Source organism: Solanum tuberosum, unplaced genomic scaffold, assembly GCF_000226075.1.
Source record: "Solanum tuberosum cultivar DM 1-3 516 R44 unplaced genomic scaffold, SolTub_3.0 scf00617, whole genome shotgun sequence".
Classification (NCBI taxonomy): domain Eukaryota; kingdom Viridiplantae; phylum Streptophyta; class Magnoliopsida; order Solanales; family Solanaceae; genus Solanum; species Solanum tuberosum.
In genome coordinates this window covers 12,225-30,622 of record NW_006239539.1, presented here as the reverse complement: position 1 = coordinate 30,622, position 18,398 = coordinate 12,225, and the positions used below count along the sequence as shown (strand labels likewise).

Genomic DNA, 18,398 nt, shown 5'->3' with positions numbered 1-18,398 from the left:
AGGGTATATTTGTAAATAATTTTTTTATATATAACACATGTTATTTTTAGGGAAAAAGGTTTGAAAAATACTCCAACTTTGGACGAAATTGAAATACTCTAACTTTTGCCGAAATTGTTGTTACGATACCAAACTTTATGAAGGACGTCTTACCCCCTGCACTATTTAATAGTGTATTTTAAAGGTATATGTGTCTACGTGGACATCATAAATATTGCATCATTATAAATAGTAATGTGTCCACGTGGGCACATATATACCTTTAAAATACACTATTAAATAGTGCAGGGGGTAAAAGGTCCTTTCCAAAGTTCGGTATCGTTACAACAATTTCGGTCAAAGTTCAGATATATTTTAGGCCTTTTCCCTTATTTTTAATACATCAAACCAAACAAGACATATGAAATAATTTACGTATAACTAATGTCAAACATTACTAATATACTCTATTTCACATTATTTTTATACACTCTAACAAACGATCTGATTTAGTTAAGACAATTTCTTTATAGGAAACAAAATTAGCTTACTATATATTGCTTATTAGTCCTTTCTTTTGCTTGGAAATTGTTTAGTTGAAGTGTTGAAAATTTTCCTTTAATACTATTCCCTATTAAGGAGAAGTCTTTCCAAGAATGTATCAAAGTGTTTCCATGAAGGCCCTCCAATATCAGTTGCTTCTACTGCTTTCTTCTTCCACTCCAACGCCTTGTCTTTCAACTCCTTACCTTTTTTACCTTCTAACATATCCTTAATAATTGCTTCGATTTCTTGACGCTTTACGTCTTTATTGACCTCAACACCTATTCCCCACTCCGCACAAGCATATCTACAATTTGTTTGTTGCTCAGCAAAGAATGGCCAGCAAATTAGAGGAACTCCTGAACTTATGCTTTCAATTGTAGAGTTCCATCCACAATGTGTTATAAAAACGCCAATAGATGGGTGGGAAAGAACTTGATCTTGTGGGCACCAACTTGCTAATAATCCCCTGTCTTTAATCTCTTCAAGAAACTCATCAGGCAATACGGCTGAATAGCCCATCACTATGTCAGGCCTAACAATCCACAAGAATGGGTGTTTGCTATTTGCAAGTCCCCACGCGAATTCTTTTAGATGATGGTCTGACATTAATGTCACACATCCATAATTCACATAGATTACCGAACTTGGTTCCTGTTTGTTCAGCCACTCAAGACATAGAAATTCTTCTTTCCATAAACTTGGCCTAAATGAACTCAATTCGTTTTCTGGGATAGTTTTTTCCATCAATGAAAGTGGACCTGTAACATAAATATTTGGGAATCTAGCTTCAATCGCTTCCAGGACTTCACGTTCCAATTCAATGAATGTGTTGATGATCATTGCAGAAGATTTCAAGCAATTATGTGCTTCATCACTCAAATAGTTTAACAGAATATCATCAGGATCAGTAGTCATGATAAAGCTTGGCAAGTCCTTCAACCTAATGTTTCTCATTCCTGGAATCCCATCGACAATTGTATCAAGTGTACCATCCTCCATGAAACTGTCATCTGTTTCAGAAATAGCTTTTCATATATATAGAGTTTCATAACGAAAATATTGAGTTCAAATGAACTTATTACTAATAACTTCTATCTACATCTGTTTCAATTTGTTTGCTGGTTTTATGAAGAACAAATTTTAGAAATAGCAAACATACAAATCATATTAGCGCTCTATAGCTATAGTTTTGCTATTTGCGCTAGTTTGCTATGGAGTATCTGATTTGTATAAATTGCAGGCAAACATCTCGTTTGTATAAAAGCGCAATGATTGTATATGAATATCGGTTAGATAATTGTCTATATGTAACTACTATGTATATTTATGTTTGTATATTTGCATAAAATTTGAATTTGTATACAATTGAATCGAATTAAAATATTTGTATATCAAATCTCTCTCTCTCTCTCTCGCTTTATACAGCACAAATTATACATTGTAATTTGTGTTGTATAATTAAAAGTGTATAGGACGAAAAAATATGTATTTGTATATACAATTTTCTCTTGTTTTATACAAACACAAACACAATTTGTACATTTGTGTTTGTATAAAATGAGAGAGACGAGCGAGAGAGTGGCGAGCAAGATTCCAGAGTGGCGAGTGAGATGTTCTGAATGACAAAGTGTTTGCTACGAATTAGAATTAAATGAAAATGTAGCTATAACATTTATTTTGAATTAATAGTTTGCTATAATGCATAATTTTCCCTTTTTAGAATCGTCAAAATGGGCTTAGCCCATAGGGATGGCCCAACCCAATTTGTTATTAGGGTAGGGTTGGGATAGGATTTTTCAAGTCCATTTTAAATTAGAGCTTATTAGCCTGACTCATATAAGCCCTTGGCCCTTGATGCTTGATCGGGGACGGGACGGGGTCGGCTCATGGATCAAAACTATTTATTTAAGGGTAACTTATAGAAATCTCACTAGTGTATGAGTTAATTACTTAGATGCACACTATATTGTATTATTACAAATCTTACCAGATTTTGGTGCATCCAAATACATGTATCTCGGGATACATGGACTCAAAATTAGGTGTAATTTGTCTAGATACACTCTATCCAAGTGGATTCACATTTATCTAGGATACATAGATAAATCTCGCGCCCTCGCCTCCAACCCATCTTGCTCTCACACTTTTATCTCGCTCGCATATCTAGGATGCATCACATCAGATACATGTATCTCGCGTATGTAATATCCTAGATACATGCTAATCACATTAGATTTTTTGTTACTGTTATTGAAACAACACCATTGTTTGTCATATTTGATTTGAGAATCTTCTCATTTTCTTGATGTTATAGAATTTTAAGTTTGAAAAGAGAAAAAAAGAATGGCTAGCCCGCCCTAGCCCACATCCCTTCTAAGGATGGGTTGGGTTGAGCATTTTCAGGCCCTTCCAAATGAAGGGATGGCCCGCCCTAGCCCATCAAATTCCTTGACCTGCGCAATTCTAGCTCACCCTCGGATCAGGGGATACCTTAAGTCAGCAGCTCCCTTTGAAGATAGGGCACTTACATAAACTCCGAGGCTTGGGCTGGGCTGACCCTTTTTGACAACTTTACTGATTTTGAATCTATATAGAGTTTCACAAAGTATAAAAGGAAAAGGATATGATATAACCTCAACTTTGTCATTTAGAGTTGATATACCCTTGTTATAAAAGTTGCTCACATATACCCTTATCGTTACAAATTGACTCACATATACCCTTACCGTTACAAAAATGGGCATACATACCCCTACCGTTATAAAATTGGCACAATTTATTTTTAATTATTTTAATTTTAAAAAAATCACGTGTTTTGATTATTATTTTTCACACATGAATTATTTTTTGACTTTTTTGATTATTATTATTTGTGTTTCTTATTTTTATTTCATTTTTTTCATTCTTTAGTGAAAAAATAAGAGAAACAAAAAGAAAGAACCGTGACCGAAAAAAGAGAAAAATATATAAAGCTATTTTTTTGTGGTTATATTGTAATTTAGTTTTTATATCTGTAAAATAAATTGAGGTATCTATAATAAATTTTACAAGAAAGTAAGTGAAAAAAATAAATTTGACCATCACAATAATAAATTCATATGACAAATAATAGGGATATATGTGAGTCATTTATGTAATAATAAGGGTATATCAGTTCTAAATGACAAAATTGAGAGGTATCATCAGACCTTTTTCCAAATATAAAAGTTTGTCTTAAACATTTCATATTACATGTAGAAAGCTAGAACTAAAGAGTTGTAAAATATTTCCCAAGTTTAAAATGTATATTTTTTTAAACTAACTAAAAATAAATAAATTAAGAAAAACAAATTAAAACGAATGAAGTATGAGGTTGATAGCTATGAGGACGAACCTTTAAATGGGATAATCCCTCTTCTTGTTAGTTCATCAAATTGAAGGTATCCCATATAACCACAAGCTGAGGCCGTCCAAAATTGGACATCAAGGATGCCAAATTCTTGTGCAGCCTTAATAGCAAAGGTCATCACACCATCTGATATAACACAAGAAATTGGTGGAACGACGGGTGATGAACCAAGCTTTGATAGTAAATCCCGAAAAGGAGTCAAGCAGTTCTTCCTTATCGAGTCACATAACGAAGTTGGATCTTGCGTTGCATCGCGATCTGAGGGTGGCAATCCTTCCGGAATAGTTTCAAACTGAAAATCCTGGAAGCCTTTCACAAAGTCAGGACCTTGGGATCGAATTAGGCGTCTATGGTTATATTCAGTGTTGACAAATGTGACATAGAAACCTCTTGAGTGCAAAATTTTGGCTAATTTGATGAATGGTATTACATGACCTTGTGCAGGAAATGGTACACACACTGCATGACGCTTCTTGTCCATGTTTAGTACAAGGATGTTGTTTCTTTTCACTGGTGGACTAATATTGTCGATTGAGTCCATTTTTATACTCCAACTAGGGGTGTTTCGGATAAAAATTGAATCAAATCGATTAAATAAATTTATTTTATTTGGTTTGATTTAATTTGATTTTACATTTCTAAAAACTAATCATATTTGTTTGATTGGTTTTACATTTTGAAAAATCAACAATATTTTACTGGGATAATTTCAGAAACCTCCTTCCAGATTCAGTTCTACCACATTGACCTCTCTCGTGGTTTACAATATTATACTTTCCTCCTTTTTTTTTATTGTTTTGTAACTATTATTTAAACCTTATTTATCACTAAATATATATAGAATATAATTTTACTTACAAATTTTCCCTTTTTAATCATAATCTTATTAGTTAATTATTTCAAAATATCTTACTTAAAATATTCTTAATAGAGGCATTCGAATGCAACACATTCCTCGTCAACCTCTGCTCACCGGAGATACAACTGATTTATTTTATTTATATAAGTAAGGTTTAAAGAATAGTTACAAGAAAATCAAAATAATGGAGGTAAGCATAATATTATAAACCACAAGAAAGGTTAGTGTGATAGAGTTAAATTTGTAGGGGTGTCTATGAAATCATCCCTATTTTATTTGGTTTTGATTTTGTTTAAAAAGACTAAATAAATAAACTAATAGAATCGAACCGACAAATTATATACATATTTTTTTTTATAACTATATATACATAATATGTTATTTTCTTACGAACAAATAATTTAAATATCTTTATATTTTCATCAATTTATAAATTTATTTATGAAAGCAAAAAAAAAAACTCAAGAGAAGAGCATTTATTTTGCTGGTTTCGTGTATATATGTACTTATGAAATTTCTTGGTGTGATTAGAAATAACACTGTCTCTACCTTGTTTAGGCCAATAGTGGTGAATTTAAGAGTATTATTCATAGTAAATTCAGTGATTAGAAATTTTGTAAGGCTAGTCGTTCTTACTATTTTTCTTTTTGAATGATTACTTATTGTCTTTTCTTAAAAAGATTGAATGAATCATTTCTTTTATTTTCGTGTATGATTGATAACCAGATCAAACTGAATCAAAATCGATAACAATCAAATTGATACATATATATTATAATATATTTGATTTGACCTAATTTTAATAATTCAAGAATCAATTAAATTGTTATTATTTTAAATTTGATCAATAACAGTCCAAACCGAATCGTGACCACCCTAACTCTGACTTGATACTGTTTCATGTCAGAATGCTCTTAGACTTGTACAAACTCTGTTCATCTTTTGTTTTGCTTCTTATGAGAGAAAATGATCAAAATAGTCCTCTATGTATAGGAGTTGAATTATTTTGATCCTTTATATATTTCATGTCATCTAAATAGTCCTTAATGTATACTAAAAAGTATCATTTTGATCCCAGCCCTAAAAACTAACAGAAAAAGTAAAAAAAAGTGTTAAACTTAACTGTGGGTCCCACACTTGGTGAACCCTTCTTCCTCCATCATCTTTTTCCACCATTTTCTTCTCCTTCTTCTTCTTTTCTGTTGCCATTTCTTTTACAATTTCCACTGCCAAAAATCTTCTCATACTTACAAAAGTTTCTTTAAATTTTAATTGAACATTTGTAAGATTTTTATTTTCTATCTCTGTGTTCAATTTTTACCCTTTTATTTTAAAAATAGAATGAAAAAACAATGCTTGAAAAACTTACTAATTTTGAAAAAGTTAAACGAAAAGATTAGCTATATCCCCGATAGATCACTTTAATAAGAGCGAATAAACAACTTAAAAAGAGTTTATTTATGGCGATCTCCTCGAAGGGAAAATAGAGACTTTTATTTACTTAGTTCCCATTTGTTTTGGTAATCTTGATTTTCTTCTTCTTATTATTATGTATGTAAATAGATTTTTTAGAGGGAGATGAGAAATGGGTGTAGTGTATATGGAGATGACCTCAAATGGTGAAAGAAAAAAGTTAAGGAAAAGGACACGCTTGTGGTAATGGTGAAAGAGCAGATAGAGGAAGAAGGGTCTCAATTCCAAGGGACCCACTGTTAAAGTTAACCGATTTTTTATCTTTTTGGTTAGATTTAGGACTAAGGACTAAAATGATCATGATTTTGTATACATTAAGGACTATTTAGATAAGATGATATATATAGAGGACCAAAATAATTCAATCCTTGTACATTAAGGATCATTTTGATCATTTTCTCCTTCTTATGCTAACCATTTGTTTGACTATTCCAAATTTTTTTTGAAATTCCAGCTAGCTTTGAGACTTTTATTATCTTTGTTTATTTTTTATTTTGCCTCTTTGACAACAATTTGTATGACTATTCCAACAAATATCTTCAACTTTTGTGCGACTATATATTATATAGGTGATCAGTACACTACAACAAATTTTCTTTGACTTTCAAGAAAAAAACTAACCAATCAAACATAAGAAAATTAAAAAAATATTTTTCTCCGTAACAAACATACCCTATTTATCTTTCATTATCAATTCTCAACTACTTCAACCAATCTTTGTTGACAATTTTAGTTTCCCACCTTGATCGTATACTTACATAGAAGGTAGTAAAATTGTTAATTACCTTGCCAACTATGGAAAAAGATCCAAGGTGATACATCATATTTGATGAAGCTTAGCTTGTTCTCTTCCAGAAATAATAAATTCAATAAGGGTGAAAATCATTTTCACCTCCCAATTTGCTTTTAAAATCAAACTATCTCCTCAACTTTGAATAATAATTAAACTTGACGGTGACAATCCTTTCAGAGTTTGATTATTATTCAAAGTTAAAAGGAGGAGTTTGATTTTAAAAGCAAAGTAATAGTGTTGACTACTTGTATTGTATAGCATCCTTTTGTATAGTTCAAAATATTTTATAAAAGTGATAATAATTAGTAATGTACACTCTTCATTTTTGTATGGAGGTTATGGTCTATGTCCCCTCCTGTACTTTCATAGTCCTTCTTATAAAGAGCCCAGCAAGAATCGATTCAGATTCAATTGTTCGAGGAAGAGGTATATTGGCATCTTCACTAGTTGCCTTTCAACAGTTCCTTCTCTGCTCGCACCTTCCCATCTTTTTTCATTAATATGCTTTCTATGTACATTTTTATTTGTTCAGTATATTAAAAATAATTATTCAAATTTTTCTGTCTAATTTAAAAGTTAGAATATCAAAAGACAATCTATTATTTTATGTCAATTTTATCCTTGTTTTTAAATATTATTCATCCAGCTTCAACATTTAAATAACTTATAATTAATAAAAGTAATATACTACAATTATTTTTTAATTTATTAATTTGTCAGAAATATGTTAAATTAATAACCAACAAATAAAATGGACGGAGGGAATACGTTTTGGGGTCTTGTCTAATCCATCATCCACCTTGACAAATAAAGAGATATGAATGAGCACGAAAGGATGATAACGAGAGGCAGACATGAGGGTGCACATGCACCGGTTAATTTAATTTTTTTTATTTTTTATATATGTATATTTATTTTTAGAAATTGACAGAAATTAGGATATAATTAATAGTGTACTCATGAAAAGCATAAAAATGTTATTGTGATGTTGATAAAGCTAAAGGATCCACTCATGAGACCTAAATTCAAATTTTGGATTTGCCTCTAATGATAACGATATATCTTAAAATCAATGGCATACGTCTTTTGGATTTTGACTAATACTTTGATTTTTTTGCGGTGTCATACGCAACTTGTTTTGCGTTTTTCTATTGGAAAGACAAAATAATCATTTTTTCCCACTAGCATCAGTATATAAGAAAAAGATATATGACGAAAATAGAAAGTATATATTATAAAGTAATATGTCAATCGTCTTAACTAGGGGTGTTCATGGTTCGGTTTGGATTGGTTATTAGTTAAAACCAAAATCAAATCAATTTAATCGTTTTTTAAATTTCTAAAATCAAATCAAATCAAATAAAAAAATAACCGTCGATTTGGTTATTGTCGGTTTGGTTCGGTTTTTTTGGTTTTTTTGGATTTGAAAGTAATATGTTTATTGAGGACAAACGCATCTCGATAGACACAAACACTTAGTACATGAATAATTCACAGAAAAGCTATTACACGAACAAAGTGATTCATCCAATGTACCAAGTTTCTGAAACTAAAAAAAACTCATTGTTAATAGCACAAAATTGATTCAATATTCTGGAGATCTCAACATCTTATCAATAGACTTATCAATAAAATTACACCTTAAAATATTAAGAAATTACTTCTCAAAATAAACAACCAATAATTTATAGTCAAAACTAATCACCATCTTCTTTAGCTTGAGCTTTAAATTATTCAATGTTACGTTAGAAATTTTTATAAAGAACAGAGAAAGTGTGATCTTTAAAGTAATGAATATTGAGGGGATTTTAGACTTAAGGTTTTAATAGTTGGGCTAAAATTTAAGTGTTGAGCTTCAGAAAATAGTAAAATTAAAGACTAAAGTTGATTAAAATTTATCAAAATACTTATATTTTATTTATAAATAATTATAAAATTTATATATATAACTTCTCAGTTAGGTTTGGTTATTTTTGCGGTTAATTTTTAGTAAAATCAAAACCAAACCAAATAGTATCGATTTTTCAAAATTTAAAACCAAACCTAACCAAATATCAATTTTTTTAATCAGTTTGATTCGAATTGCAATTCGATTTGATTTTATAACCATATATAACCATGAACAACCCTAGTCTTAACATACAAATGGAGTAATTTTTCAACTTAGGTTAATCAATCCTACAAGGAAAAAAGTGTTGTCTTATTTGTTGTTAATTGTGGTGGAGAATAATATAGAAAGTTCAGGATTACAACAATATAGAAGCATACATGATTGTTTCTAGTGAAGGACATTTTTGAAAAAATTATATTTTTTGTGTTTTAGTTTATTTATTTTATTATTTTTAATTTGTTATATATTAAAAAATTACATTAAAAAATATTATAAATTATGATTATAACAATTTAAAATATTTATAAGAAATATAAAAGTTGATTCTCGAAATTCTATAAATGCCACATAAATAGGAACAGAGGAAGTAACATATATTATTTGAAATGATGTAAAAAGTAATATAAATCATAATAATTAACAACTAAAAAAATTAAAAGACATATAATTTTTTTAAATGATTCTCGGAATTCTATAATGCCACATAAATTGGGACAATGAGAATAACATATATTATTTAAAAATTACGTAAAAGGTACTATAAATTACAATAATTCACAACTTCTAAATTTAAAAGGCATATACAAATTTGGTTGACTATTGAAATTCTATAATTATTACATAGTTGGGACAACTGAAGTAACATATACTATTAAAAATTATGTAAAACGTACTATAAATCACAATAATTAATAACTTTAAATATCTAAAAATTATATTAAAAAGTATGGTGACTCTACGAATTTAAATTATGTCACATAGACTAGGACAAAAAATAATATATATATATATAGGACTCGTACTAACACAAAGTCTTGTATCTACTATGTAATATAGGACTCGTACTAACACAAAGTCTTGTATCTATGTATAGAGGGGCACGGCCCGTGCTTGAGCACGGGACCAACTTTATAATTGTTGAAATGGTAAAAGAGTAAATTTTAGGTTTAGCAAATATAAAAATCATAGTAGTATGTTATTGTTATAGTTTGTATAATTGCGCTCCATAACAAACTTTATGTTTGCTATATCTATTAATATGTATATTTCAGTATACATATACAAAAAAATTAATTGTATAATCTGTTTCGGTATATATATACAAAAGAAGATCAATTGTATAATATGTGTTTGTATAAAACGAGGAAGAGAGAAAGACAAAAGAAAACTGGGCAGGGGAAGATTTTGTAATTTGTATAATTATAAGTGTATAGGACGAAAATATATGTATTTGTATTTTGTATTATACAATTTTCTCTCGTTTTATACAAACACAAACGCAATTTTATACATTTGTGTTTATAAAGTGAGAGAGGCGAGTGAGAGTGGCGAGCGAGATTCTCTGGGGGGAGAGAGGCGAACGAAAAGATATGTATATATACAATTTTCTCTCACTTTATACAAACACAAACACATTTTATACATTTGTGTTTGTATAAAAGTAAGACAGGCGAGGGAGCCAGCGAGAAACGAGAGTGGCGAGCAAGAATTTCAGGGAGAGAGGCGAATGACAACAATTTGCGACGGGTTACAATTAAATCAAACTGTGGTTATAACATTTAATTTGAATTAATAGTTTGCTATATTATACAATTTTCCAATGGTAAATGCTTGAATAAGTGCTTAAGTTTACGCAAGAGAATATATAGATTTCTACATAAGTTAAAGCAAATAAACACCATCAATGCCTAAAAAATGGCTTATCTAATCCTCATATCTTAAACGTAGGTAAAAAAAATTGAATTATTTTTTATAAAACTGTTGAAAATAACTATTCAACATATAAGCCAATTAGATGGACATTAGCACAAACTCAACATCTTATATTTTTAGTGCTTGATATTTTTGTTTAGTTATTTTTTGAAGTAAAAAATAAATAGAGTTTTTGACTGAATAAGTATCTATAGAAGAACATAATACTAAAATGTTACAAGTTTATATTTGTGTCTATTGATTCGAGTAGATGTTACGTATGTGAATGTGTGGCAGATGCCAGAGTAGAGAATATAGAGTAACATTAAATGTATAAATTATGAATAATAACCATGTACTTTCAAATTGAAATAATTGACTGACGATAAAATAACATACATAATAAATATTTGGTAAATTAAATAATACACAATGAAAATGTCACGACCCAGACAGTCGTGATTGACACCCACACAAATCCTCCGGTGGGAGAACCATTACTACAACACAAACTAACAAATTTTATGAAAACCAAGACATTTAAAGATACGGAAGCAGGTTTAAATGCAGAAATTATATAGAGTTTCCATAAACTCCAAGGTTTAAACAAATAACTAACCAAACTAATGCGGAAATTCAACCCCTAGAACATGAAAATCAATGTACCAAAACTCTAACAAGATTCGTAAGTCTAAACGAGAAAATCATATAAAGAACTAGTCTAAGTCCGAATATGATGGACTAGACAAAAAGAGAACTCAAGGTAGCCCGGAAGAACTGACTCACCCTTGAATTCGGATCAGCGATCACTGATTTTCTAAACGAGATCTGTCAATAGCCGCCGGAAGATGCCCTGTACTCAACAAAAATAAGAGCAAGTGCAGTATCAGTACACAACCACCGTGTACTGGTAGGATCACGCGGCTATCCCACTAAGGGTAACATACATTAGTCAATACAACAATATAATCACATGCACATATCAAACATATACAATATCATCAACATATACTAACAATGAACAACTTCACGATTCTCACATAACACAGTTATATCAATTTAGAGCAACATACCATCTTCCAATATCAATCATCATTAGATATGAGCAAACTCATCACAAGTAGATACACAACACAATTCAATGGTCCTCTCACGGAACCCAATTCAATGGCCTCTCATGGAACCCACACCCAAACAATTAACATACCGGAACGTGGTATTCGATCCCATAATTATGTCGGAACGTGGCAACCGATCCCAGTTAGTTATGTTAGAACGTGGCAACTGATCCCATATTTATGCCGGAACGTGGCAACCAATCACATAATTATGCCAGAACGTGGCAATCCGATCCCATTCACACACCACAATCACAAACATAAGTACATCATCAAAATCATACATTTAAGTCACACTGATCCCATATTTATGCCGGAACGTGGCAACCAATCACATAATTATGCCAGAACGTGGCAATCCGATCCCATTCACACACCACAATCACAAACATAAGTACATCATCAAAATCATACATTTAAGTCACTATTTCATGGCAATGATATTCATCTATCTCATTTACAACAAGTGTGATCAACATTGCAACATTCGCACACATACATGTATCATAATGAACCTAGAACAAACATACATCACACAATCATAGAATCACAACCATCACCTACCTCGAAACAAGCTTGAAACCCTAAGAAACTTGATCCTTCTCTTTCCGAATTCGTTTCGCTTGTTCTTGGTCTACAAATAATCATAATAACACGGGAATCAATAAACAATCACTAATTACCCGAATTATTAACAATTCTATGAACCCTAGATCATACCCATGATCCCAATTATCCAAATTAGGGTTGTTTCCACCATAGAATCTATAACAAAACCTTCCCTCATCAATATTCACCCATTCTATTACGTTCGATGGATCGAAAAATGGATTCGGGAAGTGAAAAACTTACCTTTAGCCTCAAGAATGGTGAAAACGGTCAAGATGTAGCCTGGGGTCGTCTCCTTAGCTCTAAAAGTTGAAAAGTGCATACTGAGGTCGTTTAGGGGTTTATTAACGACTTTAATTCGCGTCGGGACCGCCACAGCGGCCACCACCCCGCCACAGCGGCAAACATTCCCGTCAAAGCGGCCAAAACGAAACAAAGAGCTATTTCAAGAACTCCAAAATTCCCATTTCACAACACACCTCTAACCCACGACGCTCAGTAAATACCCTTTACACTAAGATCGATTCCCATTTCACAACGCACCTCTAACCCACGACGCTTAGTAAATACCTTTTACTCTAAGATCGATTCTCGAAGTTCTACTCACCTGAATTCAATTCCGTAAAGTCGTACGGATTCCTTAACGAGTTATCTAACTACTCATGTAATCAAAATCATAAACGATTCACCCGATTGTTAACAGATTTCTCTGCACCTTAAAGACTCTGATTTTGTCCAAATATGGACAAGGTTGAGAAAATTCAATTACTACAAAAAAGTTTTCTGACCCCAATTCTTTCTCTATTGGCTCTTCCTTAACAACGGAAATCAGATCGTTACAATAGATACCAATTTACCCATCACTCGTCCCCGAGTGATCAACTAGGAAAGACTGATTAAAGTAAGGGTAGAGTAGTATCTGAATCGTTGAATTACTGGGGATACTTGTATTGCATGTCCTTCTTACCGTTCACTCTTCCCCGAGTGATCAACTAGGAAACACTAGCTAAAGTAAGGTTAGAGTAGTATCTGAACCGTCGAATTACTGGGGATACTTGTATCGCATACCTTTCTTACCGAATCTCATTACCCCCTAAGGGTTTCACATCTCCAACCTCAAACCAACCAATTGAATACCTACACATCCTCCCTTACAATGCCTCAATGAAGTCATCTCAACACTCGAGGGATAAATATTTTGTTGTAGGTAAACTTAACTAATCAACAAAATGATTCCCAACAACCACCAAAGTTGATCGTACACACGTCTGCCACATGTTATCAAGGATCTTGACATAAATATCAGGACGAATCCTTTCTCACATAACCATGATAAAATTCTAAATCAATACTCACTATAATTAAAGGTGGACCTGAACCAACCAACACACACTCATAAAACCCAAACAATCATAGTTCTTAACAATATCTCCATCACACAACATAATTTTCCATGAGCTTAAGTTATAAAAAAATTGATCTTTAGAAATTATATACTCATCGAAGGATATGTCCAAGCATACAACCCCTCCAACAACACTATCGAAATGCTAGATTTAGTAATTGTAGATTACTTCTTAAGAACAGTAGAATTTGACCCAAAGATCCCCACATCCAACCACAAATAAATGGTACATGACCTCGACGACTAGAGAAATATTAAGATTGTCGATAACCACAAATACGCATGGTAGCTCTTCTATAAATTCTCATAAGCAAGGTGGTACATGTAGACCCACTAAAATACTTTAACAACTCCAAGACAACACTAATTATGTCATTCGAAATAACCAAATCTTCCCAATCTTCCCACTCAACCAAGAGAACATCGCAGGATTTGGTACCCCTAATACACCACTAAGGATCCACCCACAAAAGTGAAAACACACGAGAGCATAGCTAGTGAATCATACGCACAATACTAACAACCATCATTAACACTCTGACTATTAATCTCACTCTAAACCAACACTTTTACATGGAAACCTTTCTTAGGTACTTAACAATCAATAGTAATAAACTTTACGACTCAACCTAGGTGTAAGTCCTTTCAAATGCTCAACACCGGATACAATTGATCATTTCTCACCTTGCCAATTCATACCTTGACAAAATACATCACCACGAATGTAGACTCACAATGAAAAATCTGAATTGTAATTTCCACCATATAACACAATCTCTTTCTCTATCAACATTAGCTTGTACCTTGAAGATTTTTATGAATTCATGGATCTCCATTTATCATTGATCGCATCTCCATTGATCTTACCATATATTTCGCTAAAATTTCAATCATACTCATTACTAGACTCAAAAACAAAACCAAGCACTTGTCATTACACTAAAGCTAATGTCCGCACACTCTTTTCTCAAGTCTTTTCCAATAGTTTTTAACCAATCTAACAGACTTGTAACACTATTACCATAGCCACAACAAAACGAATGAAATCACGCATCTCAAAACCCAATTATCTACCCCTCTGAAAATATTTCTTTAGCCTTTGCAATCAAATAAATTATTCTTGCTCTCACCTTTCTCTAAAGGTTGTACTACATCTCACTATTTTTCTTCATTATGACTCTAGCTCTTTGATTTCTATTCGAATGGTGTCCCACCATCTCTTAAAACTTTCCATACAACCACGTTACTCACCAAATATTAGAAAACCACAACCTTAGATACTCGCAAGTCGTAATTACTATACAAAATTCACTTAAACAACAATCTCATTATATAGTTTTATCCCATCACAATTCATCGCAAACTCCTATTACCATTACGCTCCCTTAGCCCTGACTATCACTATGAAGTCAACCTTTTCATCAACATGACACCTAAAACTCACGTATACTCATCAAATTTAAAGGACTAACCCAATCTTGGTACGCACTTTCTTACTAAAATCTTCAATTTCCTTCACCCAGATATACTCAATGGAACTTTCTTTATCCGTAAGCTTGTCATTCTGGTATTAATCCACTCTCTTATGGGTTAAGATACAATCATCAACCATCATACTACCATCCTTCTTAACAAACAAGACAGGAGCACCGAACGGGGAAGCACTAGGACGGATGAATCCTTTATCAAGAATCCCTTGGATTTGAGCTTTAAGCTCTCTCAATTCTGACACCACCGTAATAGACTCAATAGAGGGGGATTCAACCTCAACATCCCGAACATGAGCCAATAATCCAACAATCATTCCCCACCAGTTTCCTATCCCGAATGGAGGATATGATCTTAGCTAGCTTAGGCTTGTACACCCCTTCCCACTCTAATCTTTCCCTACCGGGGATCTCTAGAGTTACCGACTTAGTATTACAATTAAGCTCGGTATAATAGGGGGAAAACCAAGTCATGCCTAAGATTATATCAAGTCAGTCATATCTAGCATAACCAAATCAACCCAAATCTGAAAATTCATAACCACAACAGGACAATACGATACACATGGGTGACTATGACTGACTCTTCAACTGGGGTAGAAACATGGATGAAGGCATCAAGTATATCAACAAACCACATCAAATCCCAAGGCAATTGAACTAACACGTACGAATAAGTATAATCCAGATCACACAAAACATTAGTCATCCGGGCACAGACAAGAGCAGCACTAGTGACCACCTCATCCCGCTCTGGCGGGAAAATTTCCGCACTGGCGGCCTTGCCTTGGCGGGAAGAATCCCGCCCCAATGGTCATAACAGAAATAGAATCCCTGCCAACAATTTTTCTGGGTTCTTTTCTTTCCCAACTTTCCCCAAAGGTTCCCAGCTTTACTTAGCAATTTAGAATAATCCTCATAACTAGGATAATCATTGTGTACCCCCAGTAAATCCCACGATACATGAACCAATTCATTCTTGTCAATTCAGCACCATAACCTACACATCCCCAAGATACACCCAGACACTCACATGATCCTTAGTCAAGATCTTCCTTTCACAACGAATTTCACGATACTCAAGTATTTGCAACTTGCATAACTTCAACGACCAGGCAACATATTGTACATATCAAAGTTCAGACACACATTTATTGTGCACATAATCACCTCATCATATTCAGGCAATTACAACTTCACATTCGCAGTTAATTCAGACAACCAGAAGCATGCATTCAAAGTTTCCAAGATACAATTTACAGATAAGTCCAAATTATTAATTAATTATTTCGCTCCATGGATGACCATTCCTGATCATCCGTGCATTCACATCGCCTCTCAGTTTCCAATTTGCTTTGCTTGTGGCCCCTCAGTCGTGACCACGACGTCTAGTTCACTTCGTTGAGATACCAATTGAAATCGGGAGATACCAATTGGACTCAACTCAAACCACAAGCGACAATAGAAGCTAGTGAGCCCCTCAAAATAGCTAATTTCAATCATAGAACTTGGTCGAACTCAATTCTTAACTGCCTCAATCCTTAATTGATGGTAACCAGATCGTAAATCAATCTTAGAGAAAACCGGTGCACCTTGCAACTAATCAAAAAGATCATTTATCCGACGCAGTGGATACTTGTTCCGAATGATGACCTTATTCAACTGTCAGTAGTCTATACACATCCTCTCTTGCTAGTGATGGTGTTACCGCTGTTATTGCTCTAGCACAGATCATAGAGTGAATGAGGAAAGACACCAATTTGTATCACCTAGATACCAATTGTATTCAAGTCATAGCACGAAGGAGTAGAAAGAAGTAAGTTTTTCCTAAAGTCCTATAGCCTCTCAAAGAAAAGTACGGACGTCTTCGTACCGTTCCGCATGACTCTACTAGACTAGTTTTGGTACAATGAGATCAACGAACCTAGGGCTCTGATACTAACTTTGTCACGAGTCAGACCGTCATGATTGGAACCTACACAAACCCTCTGGTGGGAGAACCATTACTACAACCCAAACTAACAAATTTTATGAAAACCAAGGCATTTAAAGATACGGAAGTAGGTTTAAATGCATAAATTATATAGAGTTTCCATAAACTCCAAGGTTTAAACAAATAACTAACCAAACTAATGCGGTAATTCAATTCCTAGAACCTAAAAGTCAATGTACCAAAACTCTAACAAGATTCATAAGTCTAAACGAGAAAATCATCGAAAGAACTAGTCCAAGTTCGAATATGATGGACTAGACAAAAAGAGAATTCAAGGCAGTCCGGAAGAACTGGCTCACCCTTGAATTCGAATAGGCGATCACTGATCTTCTGAACAAGGTTTGTCAATAGCCGTCGGAAGATGCCATGTACTCAATAAGAATAAGAGCAAGTGCAGTATCAATACACAACCACCATGTACTGGTAGGATCACGTGGCTATCCCACTAAGAGTAACATACATTAGTCAATACCAGGGGCGGACCCACGTAGTCAGTTTTGGGTGCTTGAGCACCCATTGACTCTGGATTTTTTTTTGTATATATATATAGAAAATATGATAAATACGTTATTAAAGAAAAATAAGCACCCATAGAACACTAGCAGTTGTGGGTGTGCTGGTTAACACTTGGAAAAATAATGCGCGCGAAGCATGAGGGCGAGGGTTCGAATCCCGTCAGCCCAATTCTTTTTCTTTTTTTTTTTACTTTTTCCAGTGAATTTTGCACCTTTTTTTTTAATTTTCCTTTTTTTTAATTAAGGGCTTATTTTACTCCGAATTTTGTACTTGTTTTGACTTTTCCTATTCTTAATTAGTTTAGGGTGACTAACTTTTTCTTTCTTTTTTATTTTTAACTTTTTCTATGTTTTAAAACCTTTTTCACTGCCCACTTTTATGGGATTTTTTCTTTTAACAAAAAGAGGAAATCATTCTTCTTCTTCTTCTT

General features: G+C 32.9%; 1 protein-coding gene across 1 annotated transcript; it reads right to left on the bottom strand.

Moving 5' to 3' along the window:
* Nucleotides 1-402: 402 nt before the first annotated feature.
* LOC102598268 (7-deoxyloganetin glucosyltransferase-like) lies at nucleotides 403-4,493 on the bottom strand. Its single transcript, XM_006366251.2, has 2 exons — nucleotides 3,899-4,493; nucleotides 403-1,535 (listed from the first exon to the last, which is right to left on the bottom strand). Exons 1-2 carry the CDS (start codon nucleotides 4,452-4,454, stop codon nucleotides 604-606), a joined length of 1,488 nt encoding a protein of 495 aa, XP_006366313.1. The 5' UTR covers nucleotides 4,455-4,493; the 3' UTR covers nucleotides 403-603.
* Between the last annotated feature and the right edge of the window lie 13,905 nt (nucleotides 4,494-18,398).